The sequence below is a fragment of the Mobula birostris genome, chromosome 6, assembly GCF_030028105.1.
Source record: "Mobula birostris isolate sMobBir1 chromosome 6, sMobBir1.hap1, whole genome shotgun sequence".
NCBI lineage: Eukaryota > Metazoa > Chordata > Chondrichthyes > Myliobatiformes > Myliobatidae > Mobula > Mobula birostris.
In genome coordinates, this window is record NC_092375.1 from 37,343,588 (window position 1) to 37,359,732 (window position 16,145).

Below are 16,145 nucleotides of genomic sequence, written 5' to 3' on the forward strand. Positions count from 1 at the left end.
AGGTATTCTACTATTTTCCTAATAACCCAATAGTTTGTGCTCAGGCTGATGAATACAGATTTTAACAATATAAAAACATATTTTTGTCACAAAATGATCATTTAGTTAAATATTGGGACTTACTAAGGTATGCTGGATACAAAGAACTGAAAACAAAATACATTAGATACACTCAGATCAGGAGGAACACACATGAAAACAGAAAATTCTCAAGGACTTAAGAAGTATCAAGACTTGAAACAGAGAGGCAACAAGCTTTAATCAACAAGGTTTGCACAAAATTAATATATGAATAGTATAAATAAAGCAGATTAATATTATACAGAAATCAATTTTTTTCCAAAACTGATATATCTTTCATCTTATCACTGTGTAATTTTTTTCCAAAAAATTTTAAAATATTAAACTTGTTTTTTTATGGACAATTTATTGTATATTTTTAAAGTTGTAAACAATATAGAAATGTTTTGGTCTACTAAAAACATTGATGTCAGTGGTTTGAGTTACTCGGCAGGACAAACTGTAGTTAAATTACAAGTGAGAGAAATTACATATTTATTATTTTGTTGGCCTAGAGGCAGCATATCTGGGAAAAGATTAATTCCCACAATTACAATTTGATCAATTGGTTGGGTTCAAAATCAAAAACTTTGGAAAGAGCCAAGCCAATAATACGACAGAATTGACAAAATAAATGTATTTCACGGTCATTGATTTTATTTCATACAATATTTGTACAAGATTTCATTTCATGATCAAAAGACAAGTGCCTAAACTGAGAAGTTGGCTTCAACTTGCCAAAATTCCTTTCAAACATCACGCTGCATTTGTTCTGTTTTTTAAACTGCTAATCAATGTACAATATTTCAACTGCACAAAAATATTTTACATGGAATTTAGTTTATTGTTGGGCCCATGGGTTACCTGAAACTTGCCTATGATAACCAGGTAACAACGATGGTTATTGAATAGTAATGTGCAGTGGCGGGGGAGGGCTTGTATGGTTAAATTATCATATTGAACCGAAAAGTAGTAACTCCTCTGCACCAGGTGAGGCAGGTTGCAGTGATGTTGCAGAGTGAAGGTAGGCAGGGGTATGCAGATCTGAAGCCCATGGCATTGCAAGAGACAGAGGTGGCCCCACACTAACTCTGCCTGAGTATTCCTGAGTGGATCGCGGGACGCAGAGAATTAGTTAGGGTATTGATCATAGTGCATGTCATGGAAACTATCCAAAGGCTTATCTGCAAGACAACAGGTAAATTAGACTACCTTTTTGTATATAAATATATATATATATATATATATATATATATATATATCTCTCAATAACTTGGATGTGAGCATATGTGACAAAATTTCAAAATTTGCAGGTGATACTCAGCTTGGTAGCTGTGGTAAATATTGAGAACACCACTGGACTCTAAAATGAGGAACTGTATAGCTAAAAGGCAGATGGAACCTAATAGAGAGAAGTAGGAGCTTCAATAAAATGGGAATAAACAATATAGTTTCAAAGACTATATATGAACAGAGGGACCTGGGATGTATAAATCTTTGAAAGCTTTAAGACATGTTGAGGGAATTATCATCAAAGTTTACAAATAAATAGTACAAAATCAGAAAGGTTAATTGTTTATTAATAAATATGCTTTAAGCCATAACCGGAATATTTTATCCAATTCTAGCCATCATACTTTAGGAAGTCTTAAGGAGGATGTATACGGAAAGAGAGATGACAGGTTCAGATACAAGATTCAGCTAGAGAAGTTGGTGTTGGTATCTGTGGAGTAAGACTGAGAGGGAATTTGATAAGGATACACAAGAATGAGTTTATGGGAGAGAACAGACTCATCTACAGGAAGCTAGCATGGACTCCATAAGCTGAAGGGCCTCCTGAGCTGCACTGATCTTAAGATACACACAGAATGTGAATCCCTATTCAATTTTTGTGACATGATTAAATTAGTCAAATTGCTTCTGGCACCACACCCAGGAGTATGGCACTACACCTTTGTGTGGCATCTCTTAGGTCACACGTAGGCAGGTCACTTTTGCTCCTGTTGCAGATTGCATCCCACAGAAATGACTTTCCAGTTCCTCACTGTGCCCAGCAACACATTAAGGAGTATCAAAGAATTTGGGCATGGTCTTATTTGTCAACTATATTCGTTTACATCCTTTTTTCCCTTTTTCTTTCATGTACAGTTGAATGATGCTGTATGATCAGCCCTTTAAATAATGGAGTTGAAATTGCTGCAAATAAACCTTCCTTGTACATGCTTCCATCAAAAATGAAGTTTAAAAACCCACTGATGCACTTGATGCATATGCCTTCAATCTCCCAACTGATCATATAACATCTATCACTCCTCCAAGCACATCTTCCAGTTATGATTGAATAATGTGGTCTCTGGCCAATGTTTTAAGGACTGTCAAGAGCAGAAATATGTACAATCCATTTGCTATTTAATCTGAATTAGTGTAATTTTATCAAAAACATTGATACATTGTACAAAAAAACCAAAATATGTGTTTATATATTGTATAAACAATATCTATACTCAACTTAAATTTATTAATATTTAAAAAGTTTACTCTGTCAATAGAGACAAAGGAAGAAAAGATGTACAATTAAGTCTGGTTGTGCATGCTAACTGAAAATGAGAATATGCATAAAGTAAACACCACGGTTTCAGAAGAGTATCAAAACTCCTTTACAAATGTGCATAAGATTTGAACAAGTGACAGGAGCGTATAAGGTCAATTGTTTCCAAGTATTTAATATAATAATATTGGTGAGTTTAAATTTGAATTTAGTAGGTTGATTTCTTTATTTTTGGGTAATGCTTATTTCAAGTTGGTCAGACATCTTTATAAAATATTTGAAAAATTGTATTTCAAATATTTCCATTGTGTAAAGCTCATGAGCAGCACAATTTACGATAATCTTACTCAACTTAAATATGCAACAAAATAAAATACATAATTGATTATACAATAATTGTAACTGGTTTGGGTATTGGAAACCAGGACTATACTGAAAGACTATTATATTTAGTATTAATATAATGGCAGAATTCTACTCTATCATTAGGTATAGAGTTGTTCAAGTTTGAAATAACTATTGCCTAAATTCTAAGTGACACCCTCTCAATATACATTCTACTAAAAGTTTTGGTCATGCATTGTATTATATTGCAGACCAGGACTGGTAATACAGTTCAATAGAAATCTGGTTTGAATCACTGCATCAAAATTATAGACAATATTCTTGTATGAAATGGTACCCAAAGCAGTCTAATTTCAAGCAACATCAAAGTAAACAGATTTTAAATACTTTACATTTAATAGTTATGAATTCTAGTTAAAATGATTTGTAGCTTTAATCCCACAGAATGAATATCTAATTATCCAGCTGCAGAAACTTGAAGCTAACAATTGAGACGTTTCCTATTTCTTTCCACATTAAAATGACAAAAATAAGCAAGGCTACAAACTGAGATTTACAGTGTTTGATTGTAGTTTACTGCTACTAAGACTATGAATCATTGCTATCATCTGAGAATGTTTGCTGAGTTCCTCCTGTTGAGCTTGAACAAGGGCTTCTTTTTGCTGTAATTGTGCCTCAAGCTGGGATTTCTGGACTTCGAGGGATGACAACTATGAAGAAACAGTTCAAATATATACATTAGGCAGAATTAAATCATCAAGAATTTTTATCCAAAGCTTCTACTCATTTTATTTCAGGCACATTCAGGAATTTGGATATGTTACAAGCCTTCAGTATTTTATTTTGCTTGCTTCAGCTCTTCACCTGCACATCTATTAACATACATTCTGCTAAGAACTAAGGAAATTATTTGCATTTTAGAACAAATGTGGCACAGTTTTATTAACACAGTTAAAGAGGATTTTTGTGAGAGAATTGAAAATATTGAGTCAATCTTTACCTAATTCTATTGATGTATACATGGCAACTTTAAATAAATATTTTTCAGAGAAAGAAAAGACTGCGACAGTGCACAGTCTTCAAAACAACATAAAGCAAATTTTCTTCATCTTCTGTTAAATCCCTATCTATATGGTCTGAGCAATTTTTGGACTCTGTTTATGAAGTCACAATTGCTCCAATCAGATCTTTATTTCAAGCATTAAGATTACCCTAGATATTCTCAATTTAGTCACTGATCTCTCATCTAATCTGAACTGTAGCTTTCATAATCAGTTTACTCTCTGTCTGAGATGTAGCTATTTAACAGAATATTCTAGAAAGGAAAGCAATGATTTGCACATCACAGTGTTTACAGATGCCAGCTCACATTTCTACAGTATTCTGAGGGGAACAATATCATTAAATAATAAGAATATTTACTTTAATGCTGAGTTCTTTCCTTGCTAACTCAGTCTTGCTAAGATCCTTTTGGAGTATACCAATAGCTTCTTCTAAGTCTTCTTTCCCCTTTTCCATTGTTTTTGTTTTCTCATGTTGTGACTGGAACCTTTGTTCTAAATCTGTAAATCAAAAAGTTTTAAAGCAACACACAGAAAGAAGGATAAGCACATTGCAACTAAGCGTGTCATTTTGTATTTGATACTTTGTGTGCTCCATGCCACTTTTCAATGTTTCAAACACAATTTCAATTTCACAAGTCCAGAAAATTACCTTACAACTTCCTAGTCCATCAGGATGGTTTGGCGAAACTATGGAAATGATTGAAATATCCATCTATCATTTAAACTACAGCAATCACATATGTAGTTTTGCATCTGTTTCTTTAATTCCTCATTTCTAAGCAACTTGTTAATCTGTTCCTTAACTTAAAGGCACTAATAATTTACACTCAGGTTCTTTAATTCAGCTTATCTCCTCAACCAATTCCTCTTGAATTATCACTCCAATTACTGTCAGCTAGTAGTCAAAACAACTTAAACAGTGAACTTGTAGCTTTGATGATGAGCTGGCCAGTTATACATAAGATGCCAATATATTACATTGTATGTTCTAGTAATTCCTCTTGTTGAGAACTAAATTCAAGGAACGGATGGATAAGAATAGTCTAAAGGAATTGCTACAGAACAAATGTTGCTCCTTACAAGTAAACAAACTATTTACTGAAGCTATTAAAACTAACTAAAAGCTGCTTTTGGTTCTTGTATTTCATCAAAAATACCTTTTCAAGAATAGGAATTTATCCTTGATGTATCATTTTCTGTACAAGGAGATAATCTTATTCAGATGTTACAAGATCTAGAGGTACATACATTACAATTAATTCACAGATGACATTGTACTAAATATATTAGTATGACTATATATTACACATCTACGTGTTTTTACTTGTATAATAAACCGAATTGGGTGATTCCCGATGATGCATACACGTTTCAAGTATTTGTATGCATGAGATGCAAAGAAAACTAACTTTGGGTTGGACACAAGTCTAGGTAAGACAAGCCGTAAATGTGAAACCAAATGAGAAGTAACATTTCTGTCTTACAGGAGGTTATCTTCCTAATACATGACTGACTTTGATCCCTGTGCATCTAAATATAATAGAACTTTACAAAAACTATGTGAACATAGGAGAAACAGGAAATGATTTACAGTATCTGGTGCCTACTCCACTATTCAATGAGATCAAGACTGATTTATTTTTAATCATGGCTTTACTTTTCTTCATTAACCCTATATTCCAAATTCCTAAATATTCATAAATCTATTGATCCATGTCTTGAAAGTGCTCCGCAAATGAGCTTTCAAAGTGTACGAGTGGAGAATTCAAACTTTCATTATCAACTGGGTAAAGAAGTTTCTTGTCATCTCTATCCCAAGGAGCTGATTTTTTTTTTACTTTGCAGCCTACTTTTAATGAAAGATCACTGTGCAAGACCTCCAGCCAAATGTGGCCAGGCCTATAACAATACATATTACTTATTTACAGTCATTTTCAGCTAAGAATAGAAAAGTCACATAGCAACTAGCAAACATGCTGCATGGCATCTGATATAGGCTTCCAACAATAATTCTGTGCCTGTACTATCAGTCTTCTTAAAAGGTCACCTAAAAATGCAAAACAGCACAGTAAAGTGGATTGATTACCGAAAGCATAAAACATTTTTAATATCTTGAAGTGCTATTCCATGTCACTCACAAAAGTTTACAAAAATAAAGTCAATGTACCCTGATAGACTTGCTATAATTTATTTAATTAAAAAAAAATTAAAATGCACACCAAAGAGTGTCCAATTCAAAAAATTCAGGGTACAGCTTTGATCAATTTTCCCTACTGTGCTCTGCATGTTCTTAAGAGCATTGCACTCGGATTTTAGAGTGGGGAGCAGAAAAGTAGGTGTTTTGGCAAAGAATTGGCATCAACAACACTACCCTGCTAATAACTTTCAAATTCCAAGTGAAGTTAATGAGAATGATGCATTTCTAAAGATTTCTTGACACAGTACAGGGAAGAGTTTTTTGTTAAAATCATAACACTTTCAATCTATATAGGGAATTTGACACAAATCATACCCAATAATTCCACTTATATGTTATACAGCTGGAGACACCCACTCCAAGCCCATAATAGGAACAATTTTTCCAAAGTCACAAATAAGGTACAAGAGGTGACAAAAAAATAGATGTAGGGAAAACTTCAGCAAAATAAAACCCTAAACATTAATGCAATGTCTGGTTAAATTTTATTTTAACTAGACAATATGAACATTTTCAAGACGTAAAATGAAAAAAAGCATTTTACAAGCATTTATATTAAGTGTTAAAGGCTTTTGAATAATTTTAAACCAAAGATACATAATGAAATACAAATCAAACCTAATAATTTATTATCCTTCGCCTGCAACTGAATGCACAAATCATTCTTCTGTCCTTCCAACTCTGCCAACAGAGCAATGTACCTATGATTCAAAATGGAAAAGACAAGATATATCACTGCTTTTCTGCCCAATAGTAACTTGAAAAACATTAGGATTTATGAAAAACATATCTAAACAGATATCATAAGATGGGCTTACCTATCATTCTGTTGCTTAAGAGAGTCAATTTGCTTTTTGAATAATTCACATTGTTTGCTTAATGAATTATGTTCAATTTGAAGTTCTTTAAGTTGCCTTTCAACATTATCAAGTCTAGAAGATAAAAGTTATGGACCATAAATTTAGCCAGTTATTTTGATCAAAATACAGAGACTATGAATAAAGTTGTATAGATACAATTAACCTCCTTTGGAATGCTATGCTTCTCTGAGATCATTTGGAAAATTAAGCATGTTCCAACAGATAATTTTCGTGCTCTTGTTCTTTTCATTTCCTTAAGTTCCCTTCCATTGCTTGACATCCAATGTATTTATCAATAATATTTTGGAAAACGAAGCAAGGAGACAGACAAAAGTTAAACCCGATTCTCATTATCTGGGAGAATACATCACTGTGCAAAAGTCTTAGGGACATATATATAGCTAGGGTACTGGATATAAAAAAACAGCTTACAGTACTGGGCAAAAGTTTTAGACACCCCCAACTATTAATAGGTGCCTAATACTTTTGCACAGTACAGTACTCTCCATTCTTTTTTCTTACAGGTAACTGCACAATTTCTACCTGATAGAACAAAACAAATGTAGCTACAACATTCAAGAAAAACCTTTACTCACATGCCAACAATATGACTGTTTTAAAAGCAGTTGGAAAATATATCATAAACAAAACAGACAAATGCAAAACCTACGTTTGAGAAAGATTTTTAGAAGTAATTTTTAATGACTCATGCTCTTCAGCAACTGCTTGTAGTTTACAATTGTGTTGATAAAGCTCTTCAATATCAGCCTTGGCACGGTCAGATTCCAGCAGCTGAGTCTTCAACACTCCATCAAGTTCTTCATTTTTTCTCTCTGCGTCCATTAGAAGTGAAGCTAATTGTCGTGCCTACAATTCAAACACAAGTTCCTAATAATTCATAAAATGTAACAACTCAGAATAAACATACAGACCAAGTCTTGCAGATACATTAATCATAAATTTAAATATTTGAAAATCCAATATATGACATGTTAAAATGTTTACTTGCCACTAGATGTCACTAGTGCATTCCACAGTCCAATGAAAATTCACTCCTGGGACCACCCCTGTCTGCTAATGGAGTACCAGTATTTTTCTGCTGCTCTTAGTTTTCTTTCTTTCCCCCTAGTTTAAGCTTTGAATTTAAAATTTTTACTTGTTGATTCTTGAGGGTGATCAATATGTCTATGTCTACAAGAAGTGGGATAAATTTACCTGAACCTAGTGATAAAGGTAATGGGAAAGGAAAGGTGCAAAAGGAAAGATCTGATGAAATGCCATCGTGGGCTGAAGATATCGTTCGGACACTGAATTCAATTAAGGATCAGAATGGATCAATTAAAGACCAACTGGAAAAGAATAGTAATGAAATGAAGTCATTTCTGGGAAAACTTAAAGACCTGGAAACTCAAGTTATTTCACACAAAGAGGAATTGAAGATAACTAAGCAAAAGCTGTCTGAAGTTACAACTCGTTTGGGAAGATATCAAAATAAGATTATAGACCTGGAAACTAGGTCTCGATGAAGGAATATAAGAATTGTTGGGCTGCAGGAAGGAGCTGAAGATGCAGATCTAACGGCTTACTTTGGTAAGCTTTTCCACACTTTATTTCCTACCATTCTATCAAAGCCGCCTGCTATCGAAAGGGCACACAGGGCGTTTATCTCGAAATCGAAGGACTCTAGTAAACCAAGATCTGTTCTGGTTTGCTTTCATCACTTTAAAATTAAAGATCAAATAATACGACAGGCAAGAAAACAGAGAGTTTTTAGATCTATGGAATCTGAGCTCCGCTTCTATGAAGATTATCCAAGAGAGATAATGGAACAAAGATCAAAATTTGCCCTGGTAATGAAACAAGCATATGATAAGAATCTTTTCCCGTCTCTGAGGTATCCGACAAAACTTAAAATTTTCCCTCCTAATTCTCCTCCTCGTACTTTTTTTGATCCAAAGGCTGCACTGGATTTTGTTCAGGCTTTGCCTGCCGCTGTCACCGACACCACTGTTGAATGATCCATCTGAAAGGCTGTTTGGCTATTTCTTTATTATTTGCATTTTGGAAAGAAGATTTATGAAGGTCACTTGTATATTTCATCGACAGACTAATTAAAGAACACGAGGAGTTGTTTTTTATTGCATATTATTGGTTTTCCTTTGGAAAGATTTACGGTTTAAGTATCTCTGCTCAAATGATCTCTGGACATTTTATGACTGAGGGAAGAAGATAAGGCCATTTGTTCCTTTAATTTAATAATACTTCGTAGCTAATTGGTAGTTTTTCCTACTAATAGGGCTTTTTATATATTTTTCTGTTCTATTGTAACATTTTAGAACTGAATTTAAAGCTTTTTTTAGGGAATTAATATTAAACTTAAACATGGCACTGGTTTTTCTCTCTAAGAGATAATATTATTTTGGTTCTTTCTTGTTTATTAGTCGATGGAATGTTAATACCTTTTTTTCCTGAGACTTTATTGTCTTTCTCACAAGGTCACTCTACTTTTTTACTAACTGGGGGGAGGGAAAGAAAACAGACAGAGCAGTCAGCAGCTTTGAATTCTATCGTAGATCGCTTGCCTTTTTTGGGTTTCTGGGTGTGGGTGGGTGGGCTTAGAGTTAGTTTTTTCCCATTGGGTGGTTCCGGAGCATGCGTGTTTTTTATTTGGTTGTATTCTTCATCGCCACCATCTTTGATCATCCTGCACTGGTATGTGCTTTGTGCATGTATAAAGTAGAATGAAATCATAGTATGTTGTTCAAACGGATTAATATGATAAGTTGGAATGTACGTGGTTGGAATCATCCTACTAAACGAAAGAAGACTTTTAAAATTATTAACCGATTCCAACCTGATATAATTTTTGCTCAAGAGACACATATCAGGGCGGGAGATCAAAGTAGATTTTTTAGATGGTGGAATGGTTTGCAATTCCACTCCACTTCTCAGAGTAAAACAAAAGGCGTGTCTATTTTCATTAAACCTAATATATTTATTCAAGAGGATATTGAATCAGATTCTAATGGTAGATTTTTAATTGTTAAAGGAACAATCTGTAATAGAAAAGTTGTTTTGGTTAATTTATATGGTCCTAACTTAGATGATCCTTTTTTTAAAAAGGTATTTGCTTTACTGCCTGACTTAAATGAATATATGCTCATAATGGGTGGGGATTTTAATTGTTGTTTAAATCCTATGATTGATAAGAGCTCAACCAATCAGCGACTTCCAAATCAATCCGCGTCATTTATTAATTCCTTTTTGATTGATTTTGGGTTGATTGATTTGTGGAGGTATCTTCATCCCGACAATAGAGAATATTCTTTCTTCTCAAACATTTATAAAAAATATTCGAGGATCGATTATATTATAATCGATCCCCGCTTCTTGCCTAGTGTTAAAACCTGCGAATATGACGTTATTGCTATATCTGATCATGCGCCTCTGAGTTTGTCTTTTGAATTTGATGATGTCACTCTTGCCCACCCACCTTGGCGCATGTCTCAGACATTATTGCAAAACTCTGACTTTGTCACTTTCATTGAAACCCAGATAAAGGAATTTTTTCTTTTTAAAGATATAGGGGGTATGCCTAAATTAGTTATATGGGATACATTTAAAGCATTTTTACGCGGTCAGATTATTTCTTATTCAGCTAAACTTAAAAAACAAACTAAAGCAGAATTAGATAGAATTTTAAAACAAATTAAAGATTTAGATAATATTTATGCAATTTCCCCAAATACTAGTTTATTTAAACAAAGGGTGGAACTTCAATCACAATATAACCTGTTATTAACTCATCCCATTGAAGGTTATTTGCTTAAGTTAAAGAGCCAATTTTATATGTCTGGAGATAAAAATAATAAACTGCTTGCATCTCAATTAAAAATGGCTGCAGACAAAAGTAAATCATGAAAATTCGTAGGAAAGATGGTACCTTAGCTCAGGAATATGAGGAAATTAATAAGATTTTTCAAGACTTTTATGCTGAGCTATATAAATCTCAATGTCCGTTAGATTCCTCTAAAATGAATGCTTTTTTTTTACGAAAGATTGTTTTTCCTAAAATCTCGGCTGAGGATCAAAAGATTCTCAATGCTCAAATTACTGAAGCCGAAATTCATAAGGTTATTTTTTCAATGCAATCTGGTAAGTCCCCAGGACTTGATGGCTATCCCGTAGAATTTTATAAAAAATTTGGAAAGTTGCTGTCTCCGTATATGTTGGAAATGTTTAAGGATTCTTTTGTGAAAGGTGACTTACCCTCTACTTTTTATGAGGCCTCTATTTCTTTAATTCTTAAAAAAGATAAAGATCCTACAGACTGTACTTCATATAGACCTATTTCATTACTGAATGTTGACGCTAAGATTTTGTCAAAGATAATGGCCAATCAGTTGGAGAATATTTTGGGTAAAATTATTTGTAAAGATCAAACAGACTTTATAAAGGGCCATTATTCCTTTTCAAATGTTCGGAGACTACTTAATATTATATATTCATCCTCTTCTAAAATTCCACAATGTGTTGTATCTTTGGATGCTGAAAAAGCGTTCGACCGAGTCGAATGGAAATATTTATTCAATGTTTTAGAGAAATTTGGCTTTGGTGTTAATTTTAATAATTGGATTAAAATGATATATAAAGCCCCTATTGCTACTGTTGTTACTAACAATTGTAGGTCTCCTTTTTTTTCAGCTTTCACGGGGGACAAGGCAAGGCTGTCCATTAAGTCCTTTGTTGTTTAATTTAATATTAGAACCCCTTGCTATTGCTCCTCGTGAGGCTAAAAATATCCATGGGATATTTGTGAATGAGACCATGCATAAGGTCTCTCTTTATGCTGATGATTTATTGGTTTATATATCTAACCCTGACGAATCCATTCCTGCCCTGTTAAAATTATTTAATGAATTTGGAGGCTTTTTAGGATATAAAATTAATTTTAGTAAAAGTGAATTATTTCCTTTATATGATTCTGTTTCTATATATGATAATACTCCTTTTAAAGTTTCAGACTCTTTTAGATATTTAGGTATTGTAATTACTAAAAGATATAAGGATCTTTATAAAGCTAATTTTGTTCCCTTAGTAGACCCTATGAAGTATTTATTTAGTAGATAGAGTCCACTTACATTTTCACTTGTTGGTCGCATTCATATAGTTAAAATGATGATTCTACCGAAATTTTTATATTTATTTCAGAATATTCCTGTTTTTTTGACTAGGAAGTTCTTTGATCGGATTGATTCTATTATTTTATCTTTTATTTGGAATAATAAAAGACCAAGGATCAGTAAATGTCATTTACAAAAATTGAAAAAGGATAGAGGTCTTGCTTTGCCTAATTTTAGAATGTATTATTGGGCTGTTAATCTGCGATATATGTCTTTTTGGTTATACTGGGTTGATAAGAGTGATCGGCCAATTTGGGTAGATCTGGAACTAAAAGTTGTAAAACAGTTTTATTTAACTTCATTATTGGGGGCTCCTTTACCTATGCAATTAGGTAAAGTTGTTAATTTAAACTTATATCCTGCGATTAAGTATCCTTTACAAATTTGGCTCCAGTTCCGCAATTCTTTTAATCTTATAAAATTTAAACTATGTAGTTTAATTTACCAAAATTACTTTTAAGCCTTCTTTGAGTGATCCAATTTTTCTACTTTGGTAAAATAAAGGTATTAATTCTTTTTTGGATTTATTTATAGAAGATAGATTGATGTCCTTTGAACAATTAACTGATAAATATTCTCTTTCATACTCACACTTTCTGCAATACCTTCAATTTAGACATTTTTTACAAAAATATTTAAGTAATTTCCCTTACATATTGGAGGCTGACCTGTTAGATACTATTATGAGTATGAATCCTTTGAGTAAGGGTTCTATTGGAAGAATTTATAATTTATTATTACAATGGGATAAGCGTCCTTTGTCTAAGATTAAACAGGATTGGGAAAAGGAACTTAATTTGACTTTTATGACGGAGGATTGGATGCGGATATTGAAGTTGGTTAACTCTTCTTCAATTTGTGCTAGCCATTCATTGATTCAATTTAAAATTGTACATCATTATCATTTGACAAAGGAGAGACTTTCTAAAATCTTTCCTAATGTTGATAGTCATTGTGATAGATGTAAAACTGAGATAGCTACACCGACACATATGTTTCGGTCTTGTTCTATATTGGAACAGTTTTGGAAGTCGGTTTTCTCAACAATTTCTAAAGCACTTAAAATTAATTTACAACCTAATAAATTAACTGTGCTTTTTGGAATAGTTCCTCAAAATATTCATGGTACTTCTGTGTCTGACCAACATGTTATTGCATTTGTTACATTGATAGCTAGGAGGGCCACTTTGTTGAAGTGGAAGGATACATCAGCTCCCACTTTGTCACAATGGTTCTCTCAAGTGATGCTATGTCTTAGTTTGGAGAAAATTAGTAGTCGAACCTTTGAACCTTTATTTGATTTTGAGAAAAGATGGGGCTCATTTACTCGTTATTATCATTTGAGTTAATTGATATAATTCTTCCACGATCTAATTGTAAATTCTTTCAGTATATTTTCTTTTCTTGCTGGCGGTTTGATATTTATTTTTAGAAGCTTTTTGTATGACGCATGGCTCCGGGGTTGTACACCTAATGGGTTCTCTTTTTTTCTCTCACTTTTCTGCTCAGTAGGTTTTTTTTTGTTATCACAAAATTTTGTTTTCAATCTTTAAGATGATGGGTTTTTTTTTGAGGCATTGTAAATGTTGTTACTTAGATGTACTCATGTTATTTTTCCTATATATATATATACAATAAAAAGATTTGAAAAGAAAGAAAATTCACTCCAACATGGGAGCAGCAAAAGGAGAATATTTTAATTCAAATGTAAGACACCAAGTTAAAACCAGATTAAATTAGCTCAATAAAAACAAAAGACTTAAAATTTTAGGTCACATTTGGAGGAGGGAGATGAAATTGTACGCAATAGCCACTGCTAAATCTGAGAATAAGCAAAAATTAAAATGCAGTAAGAAGAAAACTGATGCCAATCCATTAACTACATAATTTTTTATACTCCAAATGGTGAATAGGAAACCCCTGTTTCAACATAACCATTGTTCATGAAGCAGAATAGGGGCTTAACTGTGCATAAAGACCTTCGCAACTCCCCGGTAGTACCAAAGTCACATGCCACCACTGCCTCAATATTGAACAAAGATGAAGAGATGGCTGTTTTCTTGAACAAATGGCTTTCTTCACTGAAGTTGTATTGAGATGCTGTTTATTTATTTTCCATACTTTGAAGATGTCAATTTGTTAACACCTATCTTTAAAAATATCATGATATCTTATCATGTGATGAGTCTTACTTGCAATAAGTTAGAAAATGACTCCCCATGCTAGCCAAATATTTCTTTGCAGATAATTTAGATCATCCTCAGTGTACAAACCAAATCTTTTTACAAATTTATTTTATCATTTCCATTTAGCTACAATTCCTTCAAAAATAGCCGTGTGATTAGTTTCCATAGTAAGAAAATATATGACTAGAAAAAATGCTATTATACTGTTTTTCCTCCACAGATCTGCTGCATATAGTTGTTTACAATATATATTAATGACTTGGATGAGGGAATTAAATGCAGCATCTCCAAGTTTGCGGATGACACGAAGCTGGGTGATAGTGTTAGCTGTGAGGAGGATGCTAAGAGGATGCAGAGTGACTTGGATAGGTTGGGTGAGTGGGCAAATTCATGGCAGATGCAATTTAATGTGGATAAATGTGAAGTTATCCACTTTGGTAGCAAAAACAGGAAAACAGATTATTATCTGAATGGTGGCCGATTAGGAAAAGGGGAGGTGCAACGAGACCTGGGTGTCATTATACACCAGTCATTGAAAGTGGGCATGCAGGTGCAGCAGGCGGTGAAAAAGGCGAATGGTATGCTGGCATTTATAGCGAGAGAATTTGAGTACAGGAGCAGGGAGGTACTACTGCAGTTGTACAAGGCCTTGGTGAGACCACACCTGGAGTATTGTGTGCAGTTTTGGTCCCCTAATCTGAGGAAAGACATCCTTGCCATAGAGGGAGTACAAAGAAGGTTCACCAGATTGATTCCTGGGATGGCAGGACTTTCATATGAAGAAAGACTGGATGAACTGGGCTTGTACTCGTTGGAATTTAGAAGATTGAGGGGGGGATCTGATTGAAATGTATAAAATCCTAAAGGGATTGGACAAGCTAGATGCAGGAAGATTGTTCCCGATGTTGGGGAAGTCCAGAACAAGGGGTCACAGTTTGAGGATAAAGGGGAAGCCTTTTAGGACCGAGATTAGGAAAAACTTCTTCACTCAAGAGAGTGGTGAATCTGTGGAATTCTCTGCCACAGGAAGCAGTTGAGGCCAGTACATTGGCTATATTTAAGAGGGAGTTAGATATGGCCCCTGTGGCTACGGGGATCAGGGGGTATGGAGGGAAGGCTGGGGCGGGGTTCTGAGTTGGATGATCAGCCATGATCATAATAAATGGCGGTGCAGACTCGAAGGGCCGAATGGCCTACTCCTGCACCTATTTTCTATGTTTCTATGTTTCTATATTTTTAGAATTTCGTATTTTTATTTCAGATTTTGAACCTCTGCAGTTCTATGATTTTAGTCTCACACAGTTGACAAGGACTTGACTTGCATGCAGAACAGTAAGAACATAAATAGAAGAAGAAGTAGGCTGCATGGCTATGATGCTTGTTCCATCTTTCAATGCAATTGGCCTTTTACCTTGGTGCCATTGTCTTGTAAAAACCCAGTGTCTCCTGGTTCCCTTAAAGTCCTATAATCTATTTCTCTTTTACTCTCAAATAGACTCAACAACTAAAACAGCTTGAAAAAGAGACTGACCTGAAGGGAGGAGAAAAGGTTGGTATTGAGAAATGGAATGCTTGGAGGAGTGTTTTCTGTGTAATTTTCAGAAATCCTATTAACTGTAGACAGCAAGCAGCAAGTTATGGCTAAGTGACACCAATAATCCAACATAGAACCATAGAACATTACAGCACAGAAATAGGCCTT

The 16,145-nt window shown here is 33.9% G+C and overlaps 1 protein-coding gene across 3 annotated transcripts in view; it reads right to left on the minus strand.

The window, feature by feature from the left end:
- Positions 1-366: 366 nt before the first annotated feature.
- cip2a (cellular inhibitor of PP2A) overlaps positions 367-16,145 on the minus strand; it is a 122,609-nt gene continuing 106,830 nt past the window's right edge. For all 3 annotated transcript variants that reach the window (XM_072260238.1, XM_072260239.1, XM_072260240.1), the window contains 5 exons: positions 7,745-7,941; positions 7,033-7,146; positions 6,833-6,915; positions 4,376-4,515; positions 367-3,663 (listed from right to left, as the gene is read on the minus strand). In XM_072260238.1, the coding sequence (XP_072116339.1) occupies positions 3,493-3,663; positions 4,376-4,515; positions 6,833-6,915; positions 7,033-7,146; positions 7,745-7,941 (705 nt within the window). In that variant the 3' untranslated portion in view covers positions 367-3,492. The remainder of the gene's footprint in view (positions 3,664-4,375; positions 4,516-6,832; positions 6,916-7,032; positions 7,147-7,744; positions 7,942-16,145) is intronic.